The 21404-nt window shown below is 45.7% G+C and overlaps 1 protein-coding gene across 1 annotated transcript in view; it reads left to right on the top strand.

Annotated features, from left to right (window-relative positions):
- The first annotated feature begins 1723 nt into the window (after positions 1-1723).
- Positions 1724-21404, top strand: part of TMEM273 (transmembrane protein 273) — a 33335-nt gene continuing 13654 nt past the window's right edge. Inside the window, exon 1 of the mRNA XM_047702938.1 lies at positions 1724-1843. Within this exon, the coding sequence (XP_047558894.1) occupies positions 1798-1843 (46 nt within the window). The 5' untranslated portion in view covers positions 1724-1797. The remainder of the gene's footprint in view (positions 1844-21404) is intronic.

The following is a 21404-nucleotide window of genomic DNA, read 5'->3' as shown; positions in this document are numbered from 1 at the left end:
GGAAGGGAGGTGAGTGGGAACGGGGTAACTGGGTGACGAGCATTAAGGTGGGCACATGATGTGATGAGCACTGGGTGTTATACGCAACTGATGAATCATTGAACACTACATCTGAAACTAATAATGTACTATATGTTGGTTAATTGAATTTAAATTAAAAAAAAAGAAAAAAAGGGAGGGTAAAAGTTTTAAAAGTTCACAAGTTTCAGGAGAAGTAAGAGGGAGTATGTTTCGTGGTGTAGGTAAAGACCGACCAAAGTGTTTGGCATGAAATAAAGTGTCTGGATAGGAGGATGGAACCTTAAGCCACCAAACGAAGCAAATAGCCTTTCTCACAAACACCCTGGTCCGCTCACATCCATCATTAGTGTGAGGGCCTGAGGGACACGGTGCTCCGTGAGTTAGCAGTGTTAGGAGTTTGGCTGAGGAAGCCCGAGGATGAAGAGGCTGACCGCTGTCCTCTCGTTTGGATGGGGCTCAACACTTGTCATGAGGGGGCTGTACATTTTTAAGAAAAGTGAGATTTCTTACACATTTGAGTTGGCGGTTCAACAGTCTGGCAGGTTTCAAGGAGAAGGATGGAAACTCAGGGCCCCAAATCTGTTGGTTTGAGCCTGTTGAGAACCAAGCGTCTTCCAGCATGAGGGGCTTAATGTGGGGTCTGGGAATGTGGATGAGAAGAAATCACATCCTTGTCCTCTATCCTCTCCTGGAGACTTAACACGTCTTTTCAACGTGAGGGTAACCAAGAAACCACTGTGACGTTACCACATGGGTGACTTTATGGCTAGTAGCAGCTGCGGGTTTTTTCGTCCACCTTCCAGCTGGTACAGACATCTCTAAATATTGTTAACGTTTGTCATGATGTCAAGATTGTGGACTTACTGCCCCTCTGCTACATCTTGCTGTTTGCTGCGTAGAGAGAAAGCACATCTATTTCTTTATCATAAGGGTGCATTCTAACTATTTTTGATAACTGTATTTCAATATAATCGGTTTCTTTCTTTTTTTTTTTTAAGATTTTATTTATTTATTTATTGAGAGAAAGAGAGAGCATGAGCAGGTTGAGGGGCAGAAGGACAAGAAGACTCCCCGCTGAGCAGGGACCCACTCCCCTATCCCCCCACCCCCCCACCCCCCCACCCCCAGCCCCATGCAGGACTCGATCCCAAGACTCTGGGACCATGACCTGAGTTGAAGGCAGGCGCTTAACTGACTGAGCCACCCAAGGTCCCCAATATAACTGGTTTCTTTTAGGATCCTAGCTACTTTATTTTGGACATTTAAAATGTTATTCTGAGAAGAGAATCAGCCTCCCAGACTGAGAGACGTCCATGGCACAAACCATAGTGACTGCGGTGCATTGTGGGCTGGTGGCCATGGGCGTTGCATGACCTGGACATCCATATTTGCTTTGCCCACAACCCCCTCTGAGACTCATCAGCCTGGGTCTTTGGGCAAGAATCTGCACCCAGGGGCACTTCTGTTCCCGTGCTGTGTGTGTGTGGTGGGTGGGGGTAGGTTATAGGAGATAGATGGGGTGATAACCAGTACCCTGGAAAGCCTCAAGGAGCCTTTCTTGTGGGCTAGCTCCCTTTCACAGATGGCAGGGCCAGGGCAACAAGTGCTTCTCTCAGCTCTGCCCTTTGATGGAGCCGAGAGGAACTAAGCAGCCTCCTGGCGTGGAGGCAGCTTCCTCCTTGTCTGTCACGTGGAGCTTGGCTCCTGTCCCTTGCAGCCTTGGGTCATACAGCGCTCGGTGCCTGTTCAGAGAGGAGCCAGGAGCATAGAGCCGGCATGGGCTTGGGGCCCAGCATGCTGAGAGCCCTCCTCCTCCTCCTGGGTAAGTGAGGAATGCGGAAATGGTGTGGGTGGGACTCTTCTGTGGCCGGGGTCCCTCAGTGAGTGGGAAACTGGGGGAGCATTAGCCCACTGGGGCTCAGTCCCTCAAGCACAGATGTATCCCTTGAGATAGACGGCTTTTCTCATTTTGAGACAGGAAACAGTGAGCAACGATTTTTGTCTGTTTCATTCCAGCTGCAACTTACAAATGCTTCTGTGTCAGAGGAGAACAGGAAAGGGTCATGTGGTAGAAAGAGCTTTGGGCTTGGGACCTGGAAAAATCTGGCTTTAAATTGTGGCCTCATTGCTGACAAACTGCTGCAAGCTTCTTAAACCCTCTCTCAGTTTCTGAACCAATAAGAGATAAGGGGGATAATAATGCATGTCTTCTAGGATTGTTTGAAAATAAGTTCAATTTAATTAGGTCAAACCAAAATAATTATATAAAATGAGAAAATGTAGGTGCTTCTCCATAGTTCATGGTGAATGAGTCTTATTATGGAATGAAGGAGGTTCTTAGTCACCCAGAAGTATCCAGACTTTTAAAAAGTCATCTTTAATTCTGTACATCAAAAGAAGGAAGAAGGGGGAAAGGTGGAGACTGATAGAAAAGTAAGGCCGGATATAGAGGGAGAAATAGAAGACCAGAGAATCAGAGAGGAAAAATAGAGAGAGATAAAGATTGAGGCCCAGAATCATGGTTAGAATGATATGTGTAGACAGAGATAAACAGAGATGAATGAGCCACGCACTTTGCAAAATCTGCTTCGACATTAATTGTTATTTCTTAAAAAGGCATCTGCACAAAGAGGCTGTTTCTCAGAACTTGCCCTGGGTCAAGACTCAAAGGCAGGCAGTCTATCTCCAGATCTAACCTTCTATCTGAGAAAGCAGCAGCCTAGATCCGGGACATGGGCAATGTTAATTCCCAGGGGCAGGACTCCTGCCTGAAGCCCACATCCAGCCCGGAGTGAACAAAGACCTTGGCTTTCTGGGAGTTAGCGTGGGAGGCAGAGAGCCTCGGCATCTAGCAGTTTACATGTGGAAATGGCCATGTGTAATGAGTGGCAGTGACCATGGGGGTGGTTAGAACCAGCAAGCAAGAAAGACGTGTGTGCAGGGCAGAAAACGCAAAGTGTGCTTGGTGACGTGGCAGAAGGTGGCAGGCATCTTAACCTGTTTCTGCTTTCGACCAGTGTAGATGTACAGACCAGTCTGTACGTCTTCCTTCCCCACGTCTGTCCTGGGGGGGGAGGGTGGGTGTGGGGAAGGAAGTGAAATTTAAGAAATCCCCTGAAAAAAATGTGCCCATGATACAAGTAGGCAGTTTTCCAAAAAATTACGAACAAGCGATAAGCCTTGAAAATGCTCAAGGTCCCAGATAATAAAAGAAAGAGTAACGTAACATTTTTGAGTGCATTCGACCTGCTGCCTATTCCCTTAAACACATTAGCTCATTGGGCGCCTACAACAACTTCATGAAATAGGTCCCACCATTATCCGCATTTTAAGGATAAAGTTTTAATTAGTTGGCTAAGGTATCACAGCCAGTTAGTGTTTTCAGATACCATTGGCAGAAACAGTGTTTCAGAGACTGTGTCTTCCTCTAAAGAAATGAATGTTAATCCTCTTAGCTCTTTACCAGCCCTGGGAGCGGGGGCACGTTGTCCATCCTGTCTGTGCTGTTTTCTCATCTGTAACTTGGGGATAATGACTGTACGAACCTCACAGGGCTGTTGAGAGAACTCAGTCTGCGGCCACGTTTAAAGCACATGGCCAGGATCTGACAGGAGGCGGGCACTCACTATTTGGATAATTAGAACACTGATTGACGCAATCTTCTCAGGACATAATTGGACAACGTGTAGCAAAGTGTAAGATGTTCACAACCTTTTACCCAGAAATTCCACCTTCAGAAACTTATCCTGATGAAGTAATAGGATAAAAATTCCCCTGAATATTTAATAGGATGTTATTTAGCACTGTTGACTCCAGTAGAAACCAGAAAACAAATGATTTTCGGTCAGAATCTGGCTAAATCAGTTATAATCAAACTTTTCCAATGATATCCAAAATGTTTACATGAAAAACATTCTCAGAACAGATATGGATAGAGGGGAGGTGACAAACTTATGGAGTTATAGGTACAGAATTACATTTTCCATATGTTTGTTTCCCTATCCAAAACTTGACTGGAAGGAAATACAGCGAGTCATGAAAAGTTTCCTTTTACCCTTTCTAGGAAATAGGATTATAAGGCATCTTTTGGTTTCTTTGTATTGACATTTTTCATAAGGATCATATATATTCTTAATACAAAATAAGTTTCTATGCACACCAAAAAATAGCATGATAGCCTGTTTGAAAGTTGTAAGAATTAATTAAGCTTTTCCTTTACAAACTGGTAGAAGCGACCTGGGGGATTATCTAGTGATACCTACTAACACAGGGCAGGGGACCAGGCCAGTCATCCCAGGGCATATGTGAGAGCTGTGCACGAGGGCTTTTGGGGACATGGGAGGAAGAGGGACATCTTTCCCTAGTGACTCCCGTGACATCCCGGCTTGCATGAGCCACTATTTCCCACAACACAGAGTAGTTGGACAGTTTGAGGAAAGTCAGTTTTCCAACATTCTAAAACTATTTTAAGACTGACATCAATATGGGGCCCCTGGGTTGCTCAGTCGTTAAGCTTCTGCCTTCAGCTTGGGTCATGATCCCAGGGTCCTGGGGTCGAGTCCCACATCGGGGTCCCTGCTCCGTGGGAAGCCTGCTTTTCCCTCTCCCTCTCCCACTCCCCCTGCCTGTGTTCCCTCTCTCACTGTCTCTTTCTGTCAAATAAATAAATAAAATCTTAAAAAAAAAAAAAAAAAACCCTGACATCAATGTAACAAACATGGACCCAACACCTTGAATTAATACATTTTAAAATTTGGCTGGTTATTTTAGACAGATTCGTAAGTAGATAGATAAATCAACATATCCATCAAAGAAAGAGAATGTCAGAAATGGAGTTAATGCCCTTGGGGCTCCCCTCCCCTGTTTTGTTTCCTCTCTTCTCCGGAAGAAACAGCACCCCCGCTTTGACTGAGCTTCCTTCCTGTGTTGCTTTCTAGGGGTTCAACATGTGACACGAATGTCACTACAGCACACTCAACATGCTGCCTTAGCTCCCCGCGCTGATCACGTAGATCAATGGTATTCGTTTCAACTGCCCTAAATAGGTCTGTTGAAACACTACATCATAATTTAGTTGTACCTTCTGGTAACTGAGAGAATTTAGGTTGTTTCTTACTTGTTGAGTGTTCATTGATGCTGTAATGAACCTTCTCAGTCCCATCTTCTAGAAGCCATGCGCGGCTGTTTTCTGGGAGACAATCTTGAAGACGTCACAAGTCACGGGTATGGACAATTCTCCCCTCCTTGGATATTGCCAAATTGCTCTCCATTAGCAAGATCCAGATCTTTCTGTCCGCCTACAGGTTTAGCAATACTCAGTAGTGTCAGACTTCTCATTTTTTGCCAATCAGAGTTGTAAAATATTATCTCCAAGTTTTTATGTTGCATGTTCCTGATGACTAGTGAGATTAACTATTTTCCCTTTCTTTATCAGACAGCCAGGTGTCTTTTTCTGTACATTTCCTGTGGTCCTATTGGTCCTTATATTTTTCTGGATATTAATTACTTGGCTCTGTCATGTGTTGTCAATATCCTATCTACATATGTTGCTTATCTTTTATCTTTGTGGCATCCTTTGCTCTGCAGAAGTCTGTAAATGGGATACAATCACATTTATTATTCTTAGACTTTTGCTGTGTCTGGTTTTTCTCCCTTGTCTAAGAAACTTTTTTCTTTTTTTAATTAGAGTGGTTGCATTTTCCATGATTGCACCTTTAATTTATTTGGAATTTATATTTGTGTATGGCCTAAACAAAGGATCTAATTTTAGGGTTTTTTCTATATGAAACATCAATTATCTTAATATCATTTATTTCACAATCTTTCCTTTCTCCCCTGCTTTGCAGTGCTTCTTCTATTTTATACCCATTTAATGCATATTTGAACTATTAATGGGATTCCTATTCTGTGCCAGTGTTTGTGTCTCTCTGTGTTGAGTCATGTCACACTGCTGTATTCACTGTAGCTTATGAATCTTGGTAACTTGTATGTAAGATACTTTCTCCTCCTCTCTGTTCTTTTTCCTCACTTACTTCTCCTCCCCTTCTCCCTTCTCCTCCCCCGCTCCTTCCCCTTCCCTTTCCCTTTTCCTTCCCTCTCCCCTTCCTCCCTCTTCCCCTACCTCCTCCCTCTCCTCCTCCTCCTTCTTCTACTCCTCCTCCCTCTTCTTTTGCTTTGACATTAAACTCATCTTGGCTCTTACTACACCTTCTCTCTCTCTCTCTCTCTCTCTCTCTCGTAGATTATTTTCCTTGAAGCATCATCAAAGCCCATTTCCTGAGAGCTCATTCTGAGCATGGTGTCTCGCCCAGCACTCCTATGTAGATCTCATTTGTTTCTGATTAACCAGCCACAAAGCAGATGTCCTTCTCATGCCCATTTCACAGATGAAGAAACTGAGGCCCAGAATGATCAAGTAGCTTATCAGAGGTCACATAGCTGGTGAGTGGAAATGCTGGATTCAAATGCAAACAGTTTGATGCTGAAAAGCCATACTTGGAGCTCTAATACCAAACTGCCTCCCAGCTGAGAATAGAAAGTCGTGTCATCACGGAAAATGGACATGACTTTTGAAACTGTTCTCTCAATCTTGTATTTCAAGATAGTTTCAAACTTAAAGAAAAATTGCAAGAAAAACAATACAAAGAATACCTGTATGATTTGCTGATTTCTTAATCAGATTCCATTGTTTGCATTATCTTTGTTACCTCTCTGGAGAAATATGTTTATACCAAACAAATGAGGATATAAATATACATAGTTCTATATAGTAAGAGAGAGAGGTCTTTTTTTTTCAGAGCCATTTGAGAGTAAGTTGTATATATCATGTTTTTTTTTTAACCCTAAATACATTAGTGTGTATTTCTTAAGAATGGAGACAATCTCTTGTATAACTACAGCACAGTTAGCAGCATCAGGAAAGTTAACATTGTCAAAATACTTTCAAATAATCTATCGCAGTTCAGTATTTTCACTGGACCCATCAATGCCCTTTGCAGCCTTCACTGTCCTGAGCAAAGGAGACAGTGGAGGGGCCGATGTGGCATTTGGTAACCTTCTTTCTTTAACCTTCTTTACCTGAAACATCTCCTCAGCCTTTGTCTTTTATGACATTGGTGTTTTAGAAGCTTCCATCTCCTTTTCTTTCTTAACTTTTTTTTTTTTTTTAGATTTTATTTATTTGACACAGAGAGAGAGAGATCATAAATAGGCAGAGAGGCAGGCAGAGAGAGGGGGAAGCAGGCTCCCTGCTGAGCAGAGAGCCTGATGCGGAACTTGATCCCAGGACCCTGAGATCATGACCTGAGCTGCAGGTAGAGGCTTTAACCCACTGAGCCACTCAGACACCCCATCTCCTTTTTTTTTCATAGAACACTCCACATTTTGGAGTTTGCCTGATATTCTAGTGATTCCAGTTATCCTTTCTGTACTAGACAATGTATAACCGCTCTTGGGTCCTTCTAAGGGCTTCACGTTTGGAAGCAGAAGATACCTGTCTAAGAAAGGCTCCTGTTTTCTTGACATGATGATAAAAGACTTATAGCTGATTTGTTGTGCTGGAGTTTTGGTGTCTGAGAGACCACCAAGGAGCCAAGCACTGATACAATCACACGAGGATTTACTTGACAAGCTCAAGCTTGGGCCCAAGTATAACCAACACAGCAGAGTAGGGACTTGGACCCTGAGCTTAGTTAAGGCAGGGGTATTTATGTGTTCCTGTTACTAAAGCAGGGTGGGGCTTCCTGGAACCAAAGCAGGGTGGGGGTCTCTGAAACCAAAGCAGGATGGGGTTTCCTGGAACCAAAACAGGGTGGGGGTTACTAAAGCGGGGTGGGGGAAATTCAGCCCTTGGGCACAGGGGTCTGAGATGGCTGCGGGAGCTAAGATGGCTGTACTTATGCTAAGGCTAAACCTGAGGTGTGATGGCCTTGATTTTTCTCAGCCTCCACAGATTGTGGGTTATGGTTGTCACAATTCTAAATAAATTATTTGCCACTTAACTACCAACCGATCAATATTGCTAAATTTTGCTAAAATATTGCTCTAAGAATAGCTATTGAAAATATCTGGTGAGATATCTAGGCATTTTCTTAGAGGTTTGTACCTTCCTTTTTAAAAGGCTGCCAGATAAAATATTCCTATGGACTCTTAATTCCAACCAAAATGTCAGCCATCTGTCTCCGTTTTAATTCTGTTGGAAAGGACTCGCTGAAATCTATGTATTATTATAATCATGATAATAAAAGAAATACAATATCACTTCAATTATGTTCCAGTGCCTAAAACATTCTTCACTGAAAGAGCCAGAGTTATTGAAGAGAACAGAGGCTTCCCGCCGCCCCCCCCTTAATTTATAATGAAAAGATGGCAGAGGCTGGGGTAAAGAGAATTAAATTCGTTTTTATCTTACAAGTCAAAGTCATCACTTTATTCCTTGGCTCTTAGTCCCTGAGATCTTTGTAAAAATCTTTCCTGACAGCTTTTCCCCTGTTTCAGATTCCTGCCAAGACAATGGTTCACAATCAGGCAGTGAGTGGATTCCAGGAAGAAAGAATTCTTGACATGTTAGTTTTCTTTTGCCACGCAACAATTTATCACAAATGTAACAAAAGAAAACAATACAGCAGGGTCACTTGGAAAGTCAGTGGAACATAAAGGAAAAAGGGAGGACCCCGGGAAGGTGAGGAGAAATGTCCTGGTCAAGCCAGCATTCTCTTCATGACTTCTGCCAGTTTTCTAATTGGTTTGCTTGGTTTTTCCTTTACTATTGAATTTTAAGAGTTCTTAATATATTCTGAATATGAGTCCTTTGTCAAATATGTGGTCTGAAAATATTTTTCTCCCAGTCTCTATCTGGTCTCTTCATCCCCCTCACAGGGTTTTTCATAGAACAAAAGTACTTAATTTTAATTAAGTCTAGTTTATTGATATTTTTTTCCCTTATGGATCATGCTTTTGATAGCACATCTGAAACATTTTCACTACTCACGCCCTAGGTCTCCAAGATTTTATCTAATGTTTTCTCCTACTCCTCTGCCATCTTGCTCCTCCCTTAATCTTATGTTTTCTCCTAAAAGTTGTCAACCAAAAAAAAAAGCAGAACTAAAACAAAAACAAAAATCATTGATTGGGGGCCTCCGAAGTGTAATTCAGGAACACAGAAGATTTAACAACACAACACAAATAGTGCACCTCCCCTCCCCTCTAGGGAACAGAAGTCAAGGGTTTCTAAAGACAAAGGGAATGCTTGAATGTTGTTTACAAAGAATTTTGATTGGTGTTAGCAACAGAAAAGTAATCTTGATTGAATATAATTGGTTGCTAAGACTATCATTAAGCCTTTGCTTAACTTCTCTTAACAAGTCATAGGTGTTCTGGCTGAGTCTTTGAAATATTTGCAGTTTGACCCAGTTCAGAAGTTCATGGGTCTATCCAGTGAGGGTGTGAATAAGGCCCATCTCCTTAATGACCTTAATGACCTCCTGGTTTCCCTTTTAAATCACCCCATTTCTATTTTACCTTTCACCAAGTTGTACAGTTTTATCTTTTACATTGGATTCTATAATCCACTTGGAGTTCATTTGTGAATTTAAGTCAGCATACTTTATTGTTGTTGTTGCTACTTATAGATATCCAATCACTCCAGCACCAGTGGTGGAAAAAACTATTCTTCCTCTATTGAATTGTTTTTGCTCCATTGTCCAAAATCAATTGGTCATTCTTGTATGGACTATTTCTCGGTCATCTTTTCTTTTCCATTGATCTGTCCCTCTGCCGATACCAAGCAGTTTTGATTTTTGTAGGTATGTAAATTTCAAGATGTTAGAATGATCCTACTTTATTCTTCATTTTCTAAAAAAAAAAAAAAAAAAGGTTTTTAGAAATTCTATTTCCTTTATCTTTCCATGTAAATTTTAGAATAATCTTATCTACATCAATAAAAAAAATCTTGCAAGGATTTTGATGGGAATTACATTAAATCTAGAAATCAGTTTGCGGTGATTTGACATCTTTATTAGCTGAGTTTTCCATGAACTTGGTTTATATCTCCATTTATTAAGATTCTTTTTTATTTCTCTCATCACCACTGTGGAATTTTTAATATGTGACATCTGTACATGTATTATTAGGTTTATATCTAAGTATTTTTTGTGGGGGTGATAATAAATTGTATTTAAATTTCTCCTTCTATGTGTAACTATTAATATATAGAAGTATAAGTGATTTATGTATGTCAGTCTTCTATTCTGCCACCTTAATGAATTCACTTACTAATTTTAGGGATTATTTTTTAGATTCCTTGGGATTTTCTATGTGGACCATGAACTGCAAATGGTTGTATTTTCCCCTTTCTGAATGGTATGTTGTTTTAATTTCCTTTTCTTGTCTTATTGGACTGGCAGGAGCTTCCAGTACTATGTTCAACAGGTAGGGCAATGGCAAATAGCTTTGCCTTATTTTTGTTCTTAGTGGGAAAACACCTTGTTTCTTACGATTAAGTGTGATGTTAGCTGTAGGATTTTTTTGTAGATTCTTAATAAGTTGATGATGTTTCCCTCTTTTCCTAGTTTTCTGAGAATTTTGGTCATACATGGGTTTAGAATTCTGCATCACTCAATATGATCATGTGATTTTATTCTTCTGTTATTTGTTAATGTGGTGGATTGCGGTGATATATTTTTGAATATCAAACCAGACTTGCATCCTTGACTAGACTCCATTTGGTCATGATGTATAATTCTTTTATTTTTCTGAATTCTACTTGATAGCATTTGTTAAGAGTTTTTGAGTTTGTATTCATGATGAACACTAGTTTGTAGTTGTCCTTTTTTGCACCTTTTTTTCTCTGGTCCTAATGTCATGGTAATGTTGGCTTCATAAAATGAATTAGGAAGCTTTCCCTTCTCTTCTATTTTCTGGATGGGGTTTTGCATAATTGGTGTTAATTATTCTTTAAACATTTGCTAGAATTCTCCCCTGAAACTGTCTCGGCCTGTGGATTTCTTTTTTGGGGTTTGTAGATTATGAGTTCAGTTTCCTTAATAGTTATAGGGCTTCAAAGTATTTCATATTAGATGAGTTGTGACAGTTAGTATTTTTGAGGAATTGGCCCATTTTATCTAAGTCACCAGGTTTTTTTTTTTTTTTCCAAAGATTCATTTATTTATGAAAGAGAGATTGAAAGTGCACACATGGGGAGGAGGGGCAGATGGGGATGGAGAGGGAATCTCAAGCAGGCTCCCTACTGAGTGTGGAGCCCATGATGGGGTTCAATCTCAAGTCCCTGAGATCATAACCTGAGCTGAAACCAAGAGTTGGTTGCTTGACCAACTGTGTCACCCAGTTGTCCGTAAGTCACCAGGTTTTTATGTGTGGGGTTGTTCATAGTATTCCCTTATTACCCTTTTGATGTCTATAGCATCTGTAGTGATGTTCCTGTTTCACTTCTGATATTGGTGTCATCTCTCTTTTTTCCCTTGTCAGTCTCAATAGAGGTTTATCTGATTGATCTTTTCAAAGTATTGGATTTTTTGTTTCTTTTTATTAACCATTTATTAAATGTTAATAAATAAACCATTTTATTATTTTTTTCTGTTTTCAACTTCATTGATTTCTGCTATTGTCTTTATTATTTACTTCTTTCTATGTGTTCTGGCTTTTTTTCGATGTTCTTCTGATTTCTTCAAGTGAGATATTAGATTATTGGTTCGAAGACTTTACCTCTTTCCTAATGTAAGCATTTAGTACTAAAAATTGCCCTCTCAGCACCATCTTAGCTATGTCCCACAAATATTAATATGTGTGTTTGCATTTTTATTTAGTTAATAAATATTTTGATTTCCCTTGAGAATTCCTCTTTGACCCATGAATTTTGTGGAAGTATCGTTAGTTTCCAAGTGTTTGGAAAGTTTCTGGTTATCTTTCTATTGTTGATTTCTAGTTGAGCCCATTGTGATCTCACTTTGTATGAGTGAAATTATTTTAGTTTTGTTGGTGTTTGATGCAGAATGTAGTCTAGATACCTAGATATATCTTATAGAAGTGCTTGAAGAGAATGCATATTCTGCTGGCCTTTGGTCCTTTTGCTTGATAATATGGTTGAATTTTTTTCTATCATGGCTGATTTTCTGTCTAGTTGTTTTATCAGTTGTTGAGAGAGGGCTATTGAAGCCTTTAACTATAGTTGGGCATCTGTCTGTTTTTCCTTTCAGTGTTATTGGTTTCTGCTTCACAGATTTTATAGCTGTGTTGTTTGATTATAGAGATTTAGGATTAGTGTGTCTGTTTGGTGGATTGGCTCTTTTATCATTATGTAATGTAATACAATGTCATGTAATATCTTTGGCCCTAATAATTTTTTGTGCTCTAAAATGTCTCTGATATAAATATAGCCACTCCTCTTTCTTTTCGTTAATGTCTGCATGGATTTCTTTTTTCATTCTTTTACTTTCTACGTACCTATATCATATTTAGGGTGAGTTTCTTGTGGACAGCATATGGTTCAATCATTTTTTAAATAAGCTTTGCAAACCTGTTTTTTAATTAGCAGATATAGGCAATTTACACTTAATGTAGCTCTTGATATGTTGGAGCTTTCAGTCCACCCCTTTATATTATGATTTCTCCTTGTTCTCTGTTTTTCATTTCTCTTTTTCCTACTTTCCTGTGTGTTACTGGAACATTCTTTTTTAGAATTCCATTTGATTCGTCTGTAGTGTTTTTGAACATATTTCTTTTCATTGCCTTTTCAGTGGTTGCTGAACCACTGGAATGGTAGGTATTCCTACCATTGGACTGGTATGGTAGGTATTCCATTATATATGCATAATGTATCATCATCTACTGCTATCAACATTTTAACAGTTCAAGTGAAAAGTGGAAATTGTGTCTCTATGTCCCTTTCCTCTCTTAAATATTTCCTCTACATATATTGGAAATACTTTAGACATGTTATTTCTTAGCCTAAACAGTCAAAGAGAATTTAGAAATCTTAGAGGAGAAAGAAAGTCTGTTTTGTTGATTTATATTTTTATGAGCTGTGACAGCCACACTTTAACCATAGGCCACATGCTGCCTCCAGTGGGGCCCCCAAGGTCCTCAGCCAGTCTGCCTTCTTCTCTCCATCTTTCAGGATCTTCTTATGTTTGTTTGTTTGTTTTTGTCTAATATCTAGGTTTTAAACTATATTTAGTGAGAAGAATAGGGAAAGGTAAGCCTGTTCTATCTTTCCTGAAATGGAGGTCTGAGACAAGTTTTTAAGAACCTGATGGGTGGGTGATTTGGAGGAAGCTCTCTGGGGAGGGGATTCTGGGCTCCTTAACATCTCTCAGACACACAGCACTGATCCTGGGGGATCCTGAGGGAAGAAAATGCCCTCAGGTAAGGACAGTGTGGTGACCTCCGCAAAACACCTGCTGGGAATTCCCGGTGGTCCTTGAACACTGGACAGGAGCCAGCGTGGCTGTCACACAGATTAGCAGAGTTTTTCACTCACTTCCATGTTAACCACTTGTGCTTCCTCTTTAAAGTAACTGTAAGCATCTCTGTCACATCCAGACCCTCATTTATCCTCCAGAATTGCCTGAACTGCTCCTTTTATTAAATTTGATTCCATTAAATAACGGGCTAATGGTTCTCAGTGAGATGAACGGGCTTGCTCTCTCCTGCTCATCTGAACAAAACAGATGAGCAGCTGGGGAATTTCTGCCTGGAACCAGCTTGCATCCCCTCAGAAACCTATGCAAACCTTTGGGTCGTGTTGTCAAGGAGTTGCTGTCCAGGGGAAGAGGTGAAGGGCCTAGAGCTGGGCTCTTGGGCCACCCTACGATACTGGGACACATAGACATGGGAGCTTTTGTTTTTGGTAAGCAAATATTGATTTTTATCAGACTCTGTTGTGACACAGATTCAAGCCCTGATCTGAAGGAATGGACAGCCTATAGGAAGGACAGTTGCAATGTGGTGTCTTAGGTACTAAGATAAAGGAAAATGGAGGGAGACAGAGAAAAATCTCCTGATCCAAGCTTGGGTGTCCAGGAGGTCTTCCTGGAGGAGGAGTCTTATTGAGTGAGAGTTAATTGCGCCCCCGTGTGGCTAAAATCCTTTAACAGTTTTCCATGGCTACCAGGATAGATCAAAGTGTTTAGGGTGACCACAGACCAGCCCCATCACATGCACCACCCCGTGTTTCTGCTGTCCAGGCCCATGGAATAGCTGTCAAGTTCCTGTCCAGCTGTGAAGGCTTCTCCTCACATATCATCTGCTCTGTATGGGGTTTATGCTTTTCCTCCCCAGGATCCTGGGAGATACTCTCTCACAGAGCTCCTCACAATCCTAACAGTATACCTGTCTTCATGGGTGCCTTTTGGGATCTTGTTCCCCCTCTGGGCTATCACTTCTGTTGGTGCAAGGATCTGGTCTTGCCAGGTCACTGCCCAGCAAATGGCCAGCAACAGCACTTGTCTGTGGGTTGATTAGTGCCTAGAGTACAACCCCAGCTTCCAGGAGCCAGTCTGCAGGAACTCTGTGCAGAAACGAATCTGGTTGGGATGGGAAAGAAGGAGTTCTAAGAAGAGAGGACAGCCCCTGCCAGGGCCCAGGCGGGAGGTAGGCTGGCTCAGAGGGGAGTACGGAGTGAGGCTGACAGGCGAGTACGGGCCAGGGGAGGAGGAGGGATTGGTGAGCCATGGGGAGGAAGGGGGGCCTTCTCCTGGAGGGCATTTGCCACAGCCTTGCAGGAAGAGCTTGCCAGCTGTAGTGTAGCAGTTGGGTTGGCTGGAGGCAAACCTTCTGGGAGAGAGCAGATAGGCAGGGTCTGTCCAGGGCCACACCAGCAGGGTCTGCTGGTTTGCAGGGTCTGCTGGTTTGCAGGCCCCATTGCACATCTCATACTCACTTCCACATTGGAAGTAGCTTGTGGCCTGAGGTCGGAGGCTGTGGCTGAGGTGTTGGTGTCTGTCATAGCTTGTGGCTGGCCCATGCTCAACCCCACAGAAGACAACATTGGATGGGGCTGACCCAGGGAAGGAGATATTCAGAGAGGGTCCCTGAGCTGACCTCGGAGCACTAAGAACAGAGACCCTCCCAAGCTGCTGGGGAGTCCTTACTAAGCCACACGTGACACAGGGAGAAACTGTGGTCCACTTGGAGCCACTGTCCAGCCCAGGTTCCTGTGTGAGACCCTTTCCTGGAGCCAGGCTAACCCAGGTTCCAACCCCAGGACTCCCCTATTCAGGGGTGTGACCCCGAGATGACCCTTCACCTGCTGGGGCTTCTTGGAGAGATGAGGGTCAAGGCCCCAGGAGAAAGGGCCCTGTCCCTACTCTGGGGGACACACATTCACACATATATATGCAATGTGAAGATTTTTTTTCTTTCCAGTCTTGTCATAAAGGATTTTCCAAGTTCAGGAACTGGGTCAGCACGCACTCGTAAAGGAGAGGGGCTTGCGTGTGTCCACCAGGCTGCTGAAAGTGAGGGGGGTGTGCCCAGGGAGGAAACCAGCCTTGTGGAGGCCTGGGATCTAGACAGCAAGAGAGGGACTGCTTTTATTTCCATGACCAACAGGCATTCCTTGGCAGAGGACCAGAAAAACTCACTTCTTTCCTCCACTTGGCAAACTAGTTTGGGAGGCATACCTCAGTGCTGGCCAGAAGTCCAGGGGGGAAATTGAGGCATTGGGGAGAAGGCGGGGTGGGAAGACTGACCGGGCCAGGCCCTGTCCTGAATCCCGCAGCATCCTGGCATTCCAAGAGGCCCAGGCCAGGACCCACTTCCTGCCCAACAGACCAGCCAGCCTTTGGGCCCTTCGGAGGGCTAAGCTTCCCCCTCAGAAAGATGACTCCTGGGGGATGGGCTGCAGGGCCCTGAGCGGCAAGTGGGCTGGGCCACGTGTGGACGGATCTCTAACTTTTAAATATTTAGACTATGATATGCCCTGGACTCTGCAGATGTCAGGAGCTGCCTTGACCAAGAAACACCCAGCACAGACTCTGGCGCACAGTAGGGCTCGGAGAACTTCGGTCCTGGTAGATGGAGGCAGGTGGAATGGTGTCGCCAAGGCCCCAGGGGCTCTCGTGTTGGCTGGGTGTTGCTGTTTCCGCTGCAGTGTCATGAGCCTTTCCCTGTGGGCCAGGCCAGCTGTCATCCCACAGCCCCACCCCCTGGGCACATGCTTGCCTCAGCTGGTCCCTGAGGACTGCGGAACTGAGCTTCTCCGAGGCTGAAGAGCACAGTATGAATATTGCATGAATAATAATAACCCCACCACTTAGCGGTTATGCAGCGCTTTCCCCTTCCACAATACTTTACCATCATTAATTAGTTATTCTGCGCTGCTTCCAGCCGCCCTTGCTCTCTCTGCAAAGGCACTCTTGCAAACGGGCCTTCCCTGGGCTGAAGCCCTGGGATGGAGTGGGTGGGCTGTCCCCACACCTGGCCTCACACAGCCTTCTGGAGGTTTCTGTCCAGCTCTGTGACTTCTGCTGACAGGGAGGATAATCTATCCCACCTGAGTTCCTGCCCAGGGCTGCTTCCTGGCATGCTGTGCTCCCCACATCTCCCATGGCCTCCAGGAAAGCTGAGGACACCATCTCAAGGCGGTGGTTGAGGGCCTGTGGAGACTTCCCTCCTGCACCTCGGTCTGTGCCGCACACCTTCAGGGGATCGTCACAGCATTCTGTGTGCGATAAGGAGGCTTCCTGTGGTCAGCCCCGTTGCGAGTCAGCTGTTGCTCAGGCCACTGAGCTGCCAGTCCAGTCCTGTCTGGCCCCAGGCCACTGGCAGAGCAGTGGCAGACTGGAGATTCGGAAGCTCCGATTCTGAGTGTCATTCCTTTCTACCCACCATGGAGTCAGTCATATGAAGCACTCATGCCCCACTGAAGACATTCAAAGAGGGACCAGCGCCCTCAACAAGGTGTGTGTAGGGTTAGCCGGGCGTCTCCATGGTGGGTTCTCCAGTCCTGCCCTCCCCAGACACCACCACGCATGCCACCAAAGCAGCCTCATGCTCCCCCTGGCTTCCAGCATCTCTCGCTTCCTCAAGGTTTCAGCAGCTCCCCTGCTAGTTGTGACAGGGTTTGATGTCACTTCCTGCTGTCCAGCATAGGTCTGGGATGCCTTGGGAGGGTCCTGCCCCTCTGGGACAGCTCCCCATTTCTGGAGTGCCCTTGGGTCTACCTTGGGCCAAAGCCGGCTCCCTGCCTCCAGCCCCTCCATTAGTCTGGAAGGGTATCGATCAGTTTAGCTTCTGTAGCTGAGTGTTTTAATCCCAGTGTGTGAATCTTTAAGAATTAATTAGCAAAGATTGCTCAGGCAAAACAAAGTGGGCATAAGTTTTGGTACTGTCTGTTGACCCACCAGTATTATTTTCCTCTTAATTATGAGGTTATTTCTGGAAACTGGAGGCATTTTCCTGTGTGTTTGGGAGCCTTGGGTCAGCCTCTCTTTCTTCTTGGTGGCCTCTAGACTCTAGATCTTGCTCAGGGCAGCTGGGTCCTGGCTAGCTGTCCCGTCATCATCCTCTGGAAAACCCTGAAAGCCTCAGTTTACCAGTGCCCCCTTTGCGGCTCTGACTCACCGGGTTGCCTTTTTTATTCCTAAGCCCTTGCTCTCCCTCCGCCTCTTGGCCTTTGCTGGTGCCTCTTCCTCTGCTTGGACACCGGCCCTGCCTGGCCCCATTGCTCAGCCTTCTACCTTCACTAGGTCCTACTTGTCCTTTTGTTTTTAATTTAAATAATGCTTACTCCAGGGGCCCTTCTCTGACTCCCCCAGGCTGGGGGAGGCACCCTTCGGTCCTCCCTGATGGCTGGTGGATGCACACTCCCATGTACGACTGGGACCCTGTGCAAGGAATTCCCTGCTCAGTGGGCAGGGTCGGACGTCAGGGCGCATGACTGGCCAGGGCGGGGGTGCTGAGCTGGGTTTGCTGAGCAGGTGGTCTGACCTAGTGTGCCCTCTGGCTGTGGACAGAGGCCCCTCTGAGCCATCTTTGCGCTGCTGTCCTTGCTCCTCAGTTTTCCTTTTACTTTCTATGTCTAGAACGTGCACGGCTCTAGCCTGGGGCGGGCTCTGCCCTGGATTCTAGGAGCTTTCCTTGGAAAGGGGAACACCACCGCCCTGGGAGAGGAGCAGTGAGGCCTGTTTCCCTGGAGCCGGCCACTGTAGTCTGGCCAACAAGACCAGAAGGTGGGATGGAGCAAAAGCAGTTTCGGGAGTTTCCTGGGCTTGTGGACAGGGAGCCTGAGGTTTCTTCAAGTCACAGCTGTGTCAGGGGAAGGCTTGAGACCCCAGCGCATACCCAGCAGCCCCTGGGAGCCAGAGTGCTCCGTCACCCAGGCCAGCCCAGGAGAGGACTGAAGAGGGATGCTTGCTGCACTGTGCTTGACCTGGGGAGACAGGGGACCAGGGGAGACAGAGGCATCCACAGCAGTGGCAGGCACGCGTGTGCCATGGGTGTGCCACATGTGCTCTGAGGGTGTGCCACAAGAGTTTCCTGTCTCAAAGTTACAAGAGCAAGGAAGGGTCCCTTGTTTCTCCTTGGCTTCACTTTACCTCCCTCCGGAGCCTGCATTATCACTTAGTACTGGGTACTCACATCACTTGAAGCCATTTCTGGATTCATGCTCAGTAGTTTTGGGGTCACTTCCCAGTTAGTTCCATGTTCCTCCCTTCCTGCTTCTCTCTGCATCTCACAGGAAGAGAAACTGAGTTCTAAGGAGTCTCACCTCTCATCCTGGCCCTGGAGACAAGCTGCTTATTCTGAAACATGTCCTTTGTGCTAGAGAATGACCTGCGGGACAGCGTACATGGAGCGGGGGCAGAGGTGTGACAAGATGGCAAGGGTGAGCCTGAACAGACACAGAGAAAGGGGACTTTCAGAAGAGGCAGCTTTGTGCTAAGACTTGAAGGATAAGTAAGAACTTTCCACAGGAACAAGGCAGGCATTGCATCGGCTGGCGGCATGCGCCAGGCAGAGGAGCAACGGCTGCTTAGCGGGCAGGTCCTACTTGGGTTTATCAGTGACTGTGCTGTGAGCAGCTTGTTCCCAGCCAGCATTCTCTGCCCACCTCCCTGCCTCGCGAGCCTGATTTCTGGAGATGCTTTGTGAAGGACCTGCCACCCAAGTCCTCAGGACTCTGCTGACTGCAATGACAGTGACTCCGCTCAGATCAGATTAAACTAAAGAAAGTGTTTCCTTACTAAGGTGACCGGTAAGTCAAGAAGAGGTGTTTCAGGCATAGCTGGATTCAGGCGCTTAACATCTATCTTTAAGACTTGGTCTCAACTTGACCCTCTTCTGTGGGGGCTTCAGTCCCAGCAGATTCTCTCCATCCTGAGGACCTTCCTCTGCCCACTGTTACCAATTCCAGAAGATATTCCTGAATTGGATCACCTGCCCCACCCCTCAACCAATCACTGCTGACAGTAAGCTGGAATATGCTAATTAATCAGGTGTTTATGTATTCGCCCTGGAGCCAGCCCTGGGGGAATCACATGGAGGTAGTTCACTGAAGGAAAGCAGAAGGATTTCCGGGTCAAGGGAAGGGTGTGGACCACACAGCAAGTCTCCATCCTACAGGTTCCCCTTCAGACTTCTACCTAGTGAAGATGGAGGTTTGCAGGAAGGTGCGGGACATCACCCATGACGCTCTGATTTTTCCTTCTGTCTCCCTTGTCACTCCATGAGCTCCTCTATGGGGGACAGGGGACTTGGGTTGCTCTCAGATTCCCTGTCCAGAGCGCATGGCAGGCACTTCCTGACAGCATTAAGAGAGGACGGATGCCTGTCTAGACACTCGAAGCCCCTTCCTCTGGGTGGGAACATTAGAATCCATGAGATCTAAAGTTAGGAGCCACTCTGCAATATTTAAGTTCCAAGATGAAGATGACAGGGTATCAGTTGACAAACACTTAGGGCAGCTTCTCCTTATTTATAGTTCATATACTTATAGAACGACATCTGAGGGCTCGCACGCCCACGACCCCACAACTGGAACCACATAGTCTAATTCTGCCCAAATAAGGGTGATGAAGACTTCCAGCCCCCATCGGGGATGGGCCCAACAGGTGTTACGGGCAGCTCAGTCGGTCTGGACATCAGGGATGGCCTCTCTGTGGGTCAGGTTCCAACTGAGATGGGGCAAGGCCATGCTGTACCCTCAGCTCAGTCTCAGAGAGCAACCCCATTGCTGCCTTCCCTTGCAGGTTGTCCTCTCATGTCCCAGGCGAGGGGACCCAGACAGCCTCAAGGCCTCAGGACCATTTACTCTTGCAGGAGGCTCCTTTCTGATTGGAAATCACTGGCAGAAGCAGGCGAGGCTCTAGGTGACTGGGGCGGGAGGGTCTGCAGAGAGGAGAGCTGGAGACTGGCTATTTCGGCAGGGAGGGGTGGAAGAGTATCCTTGGGCAGCAGAATGTTCAGAGGGGGCGCGAAGAGGAAGCAAGGACTCTAGACTCAGAGCCATAGTGCCTCTGTGCACCCAAGGAAAGGGCACCATCCCTTGACAGGTATAGCCTCAGGTGTGTGACTTTGTGGGAGCTCCCGGGGGCACAGGAAGACTAGGAGGGCAGAGACTCAGCTAAGAACAGGCCTCTGCTCTCTGTGCCAGACAGCAACCAGGGCTGGGCTCTGGGGCCTCTCCTCCTGTCCCCAGTGCCTGGTTCAGGGTGGGTGGCCTGAGGAGTGCTGATGGTAAAGTCAAATTTGGCCAGCGCTGTGCCTGCTATACTGCTTGGTGAACCAATCCACACAGTCCCTCCATGCCCCCCAGGGAGACCAGCCTTGGTACAGTCAGCCCCCGCCAAGGCCCCCTGGACTCTCTCCTGGGTTGGAGAGTCTGTCCTCTGGATGCTCAGCTTCCTCCTCCTGTTTGCAAGATAACCTAGAGAAATCCAGCAAAGATCATGCCCTGAGATTTCCTCCTGGGGCTCCCACAGGTCTAGATGCTGGAGGTCTCTGGCTGTGCCGCTAGGGCCATCCATCCTCCAGCTAGTTTGCAGAAGCAGGGGAAACGAGCACTGGGGCCTCGTAGGGGGTCTATGGCCCAGGAGGGACTACTCCAGTTCAAGACCCTGGCAGGAGGCGGGGCTGGGGTCAGCTGGGCTAGAGTCTTTATGATGGATCCTCACCCAGGGCCTTGTTAGAGCTCAGGGCAGAGATGCGGAGAGCAGGGGGAATGCTGCAAGGAGGGATTTCCCTCCCCAAGGAGGGAAAGGCTGCCGCCGAGTGGCCATCTGGCTGGCTCGCAGGAATTACTGGGACCAATGTGTCCACCGCCCGTTTGGTCTGCCTGCAGCTAATTCAGTCCCTGACCTCGAACCCGGTAGGGGATCCCTAAGCCCCAGGAGCCTGTTTGGGGACAGGGATTAGGGGCAGCCTCA

Source organism: Lutra lutra, chromosome 14, assembly GCF_902655055.1.
Source record: "Lutra lutra chromosome 14, mLutLut1.2, whole genome shotgun sequence".
Taxonomy (NCBI): Eukaryota; Metazoa; Chordata; class Mammalia; order Carnivora; family Mustelidae; genus Lutra; species Lutra lutra.
Note: the sequence above shows the minus strand (reverse complement) of the source record. Positions and strands in the feature narration are given on the sequence as shown.